General features: G+C 36.4%; 1 protein-coding gene across 1 annotated transcript; it reads right to left on the bottom strand.

Annotated features, from left to right (window-relative positions):
• Positions 1-294: 294 nt before the first annotated feature.
• LOC141342261 (trypsin-2-like) lies at positions 295-1,575 on the bottom strand. Its single transcript, XM_073846675.1, has 6 exons — positions 1,516-1,575; positions 1,263-1,413; positions 929-1,179; positions 693-829; positions 503-604; positions 295-410 (listed from the first exon to the last, which is right to left on the bottom strand). The coding sequence occupies exons 1-6, from the start codon at positions 1,553-1,555 to the stop codon at positions 363-365; spliced, it is 729 nt and encodes a 242-aa protein (XP_073702776.1). The 5' UTR covers positions 1,556-1,575; the 3' UTR covers positions 295-362.
• Between the last annotated feature and the right edge of the window lie 1,679 nt (positions 1,576-3,254).

The raw sequence follows: 3,254 nt of genomic DNA, 5'->3' as shown, positions 1-3,254 counted from the left end.
TTTAATGCACATCATGTTATGTCATGATATATATGTTTATATTTATTTATTTATTTATTTATTTATTCTGTATATATTCTGTATATAGTCTTTCTTCATCAACTGCTTGTCTGTATTATTATTATTATTTTTTAGACTCAGCTAAATTGCTAAATTATTAACATGGCACAGGCACTTTGTTATGTGTTGTTTTGGTGAGTAATTATTGCTAAGAGCATCACAAATGTAGGCGTGTTAAAGTACTTAAACCAATATATTCAGTATTTATTGACAAATATGCATAAACCACTTGGAGAAAACACAATATTTTTAAAAGCTTTTGTCAGAGAGAACTGGAGGCTGTATGTGATTTCATATCAGCTTTAGTTGCTGCTCATGGTGTCTGCAATCCATTGGCTGAACATGCACACCTTGAAAAGAGAATTCATAAAAATCATGTAAGTACACCATATGAAACCAAACGTATTGTTTTGTAACAATTATTAAACACCAACTATATTACCTTGGCATAGACACCAGGATGATTCTTTTCAGCACAGCCATAACCCCAGGACACAATACCGTGCAGCTGACCATTGCAGACCACAGGACCACCAGAGTCACCCTGAAGAACAGAAACATAACAACTGTTTATTATTAAGATAGTCTCAATTAATATTCATGCAACAATGCTATTTCTTGTTATCCTCTACCTGGCAAGAGTCCTTTCCTCCCTCCAGGTATCCAGCACAGAACATGGTATTGGTGATCATGCCAGGGTAGGAGTTGTTGCAGTCGCTGTCGGAGATGATGGGGATCTCCAGACACTGGAGCTTGTTGGAGTCAGCGGCTACAAAGAATTTAAAGCGGTAGCAATGGATATTGAGTAAACCAAAATCCCATGAACATGAAGTGTGAAGGAAATTACATAATGAATTCTGACACTTACTGGAGCTCATGGTGTTTCCCCACCCAGTAACACTGCACTTGGTGCCAGCAGCGGCACAGCCATTGGGCAGAGCTACAGGCTGCACATACTGATTGAGGGAAGCGGGCTTGCTAAGCTTGATCAGCATGATGTCACTGTCAATGGTCCATGAGTTGTAGTTGGGGTGGCGGATGACCTTGTCAGAGGAGATGAACTGCTCAGATCCCTCATTAACCACGATGTTGTGCTCGCCCAAACGGACCTCAATACGTCTGAAAGACAAAGTCCAATACTGTTCACAACTGAAGAAACCTATTGGCCGATACATGAACTACACTGTGAAGACATCACTTACGACTGGTAGCAGTGAGCAGCAGACACAACCCAGTTCTCGTTGACCAGAGAGCCACCGCAGAAGTGGTAGCCAACGTTCAGAGACACCTGCCAGGGCTGGGAATGGGGTGTGCACTCATACCCACCAACAATCTTGTCATCATCCAGAGCAACTACACAAATAAGAAAGTATTATCAGTATATTGACTACACAAGCCTGTAAAATGAGTGAATTTCATAATTGCTGTGAATCAGTGAAAGGAGTCTCTACTCACAGGCGGCTCCAAGGAGCACCAGGAACACCAAAGACCTCATGACTGCTGATTGAACCTGTTCGATGAAGGTCTTGCTCCTCACTCACAGTATTTATAGGACTGTCAACCTATTGATCCACACCCAAGTGGTCTGCCATTGACCAATCATCTCCAAAAACTTAGCTTAGCTATCACTGTTTCCATGAAGAGATACAGAATTATATCTTGATTACTTGAATGTTAGAAAATTTGCACTTTTATGTTACCAAGTGTACAGAAAATATATTGTAACGGGATATATAGTTTTAATAAACATATTCTCAAAGGTGAAATGTTTATGTTATAAATTTCTCAAAACATAAAGCCAAAACCTCTCTAACCCAACAGTGAAAAGCCACCTGCAGTACAGATTTGTTCAAGATCTGAGGAACAAATTAAAGCATAACATTATTATAAAGTGAGTAGATTGAACATAATGTACATTTTTGATACATTCAGGGAGATCCAGCAGCTGTGCTGCTGAATATGTACATTTTAGGCTTTGTGACCTTGACAAGAAGTTTCCAACGTTAAACAAGTTTTGAACAGCTGTTCATCTTCTCACCAAAGTTCTAGATATATACGTGTCTATTTATTTAATGCAATTTTGGGTGTGCCTAGTTTTTTAGTCATATTTCTGTAAGCAGTACACAGTTTATAATTACAGTATAAAAATATTTATCTCAAGTGGATGTGGAATGATGACATGTAGATCTAAATCCCAGTCTTTCTGTATTATCCATTCAATAATAGCAGTTCAATGTTGTTACACATTTAATAGCACACACAGCAGTCTTTAGTGGATATGGAGATATGTCAGATCCTATCAGTGAGTAGAAAGTAAATTTATTCAGTCCGCTGGGGCTAATATTTGAGCACTTAATGTTTAAACACTTATTACATTACCATCAACAACCTTTGAAAATATAATGCAATACATTGAAAGACAGATATGCAGGTAAAATGTTTTTAGAAGGTTTAATCTGTAAAATGTCCATTATCACTGCAGTTTATTTAACAAAAAACTGTTTTAAGTCATATTTCTGTCAACAGTTTACATTTATTCATTTAGCAGAACTTGTCATATCTTCTCCTAACCTATTTAAAAAAACACACTTGAATCATTAAAGCTAAATTCATATTAAGACAGCATATCTTTCTTTAGTTTACCCTTTCAAATAGTTTCACAGCTGACAATTTATATTAATTCAAACCAACAGTGCTGAGTAGTAAGTGGTGTTATCTAATCTGGATTTTGTAATCAGATTTAAATAATTCAGTAATTATTGTAATTATACTATAGTTATTGTGACATGATTACTTTTTATTAATATTTTATTCAAACAATATCAATAACATGCATAATTTAATTCTCAATTATGCTTAATTTTCATATATGTTATGTTTGCATCAATATGCTCCTATAACATATATGAATTTGGTTTCGTTCAGAATGTGCACAGAAGAACCGGAGACTTGGATACACTGTATTCTTTTTTACTGCTTCACTCGGCACACACCAACAGTAACGATACACAACACGGGGGTGCCCTCTAGTGGCCATTAGGTATTGTAACATCAACAGTCAAATACATTACATCTCCTCTCCTCTTAAATCAGTTACCCCATGTTCTTTTCCTTTACTGTTAACCTCAGAACATCAATTCAGCTTACTAACAATACACTGAATAACAATTAAGTGAGAACCATTAATAACACAA

Source organism: Garra rufa, chromosome 9 (assembly GCF_049309525.1).
Source record: "Garra rufa chromosome 9, GarRuf1.0, whole genome shotgun sequence".
Lineage (NCBI taxonomy): Eukaryota > Metazoa > Chordata > Actinopteri > Cypriniformes > Cyprinidae > Garra > Garra rufa.
The sequence above is the reverse complement of the archived record's forward strand: the minus strand, read 5'-3'. Positions and strand labels throughout refer to the sequence as shown.

Coding starts and splice junctions, on each gene's coding strand:
- LOC141342261 (XM_073846675.1), bottom strand. CDS start 1,555: ATGAGGTCTTTGGTGTTCCTGGTGCTCCTTGGAGCCGCCT. Junction 1,414..1,515: donor GGTGCTCCTTGGAGCCGCCT/GTGAGTAGAGAC, acceptor TTATTTGTGTAG/TTGCTCTGGATGATGACAAG. Junction 830..928: donor GGGAAACACCATGAGCTCCA/GTAAGTGTCAGA, acceptor AATTCTTTGTAG/CCGCTGACTCCAACAAGCTC.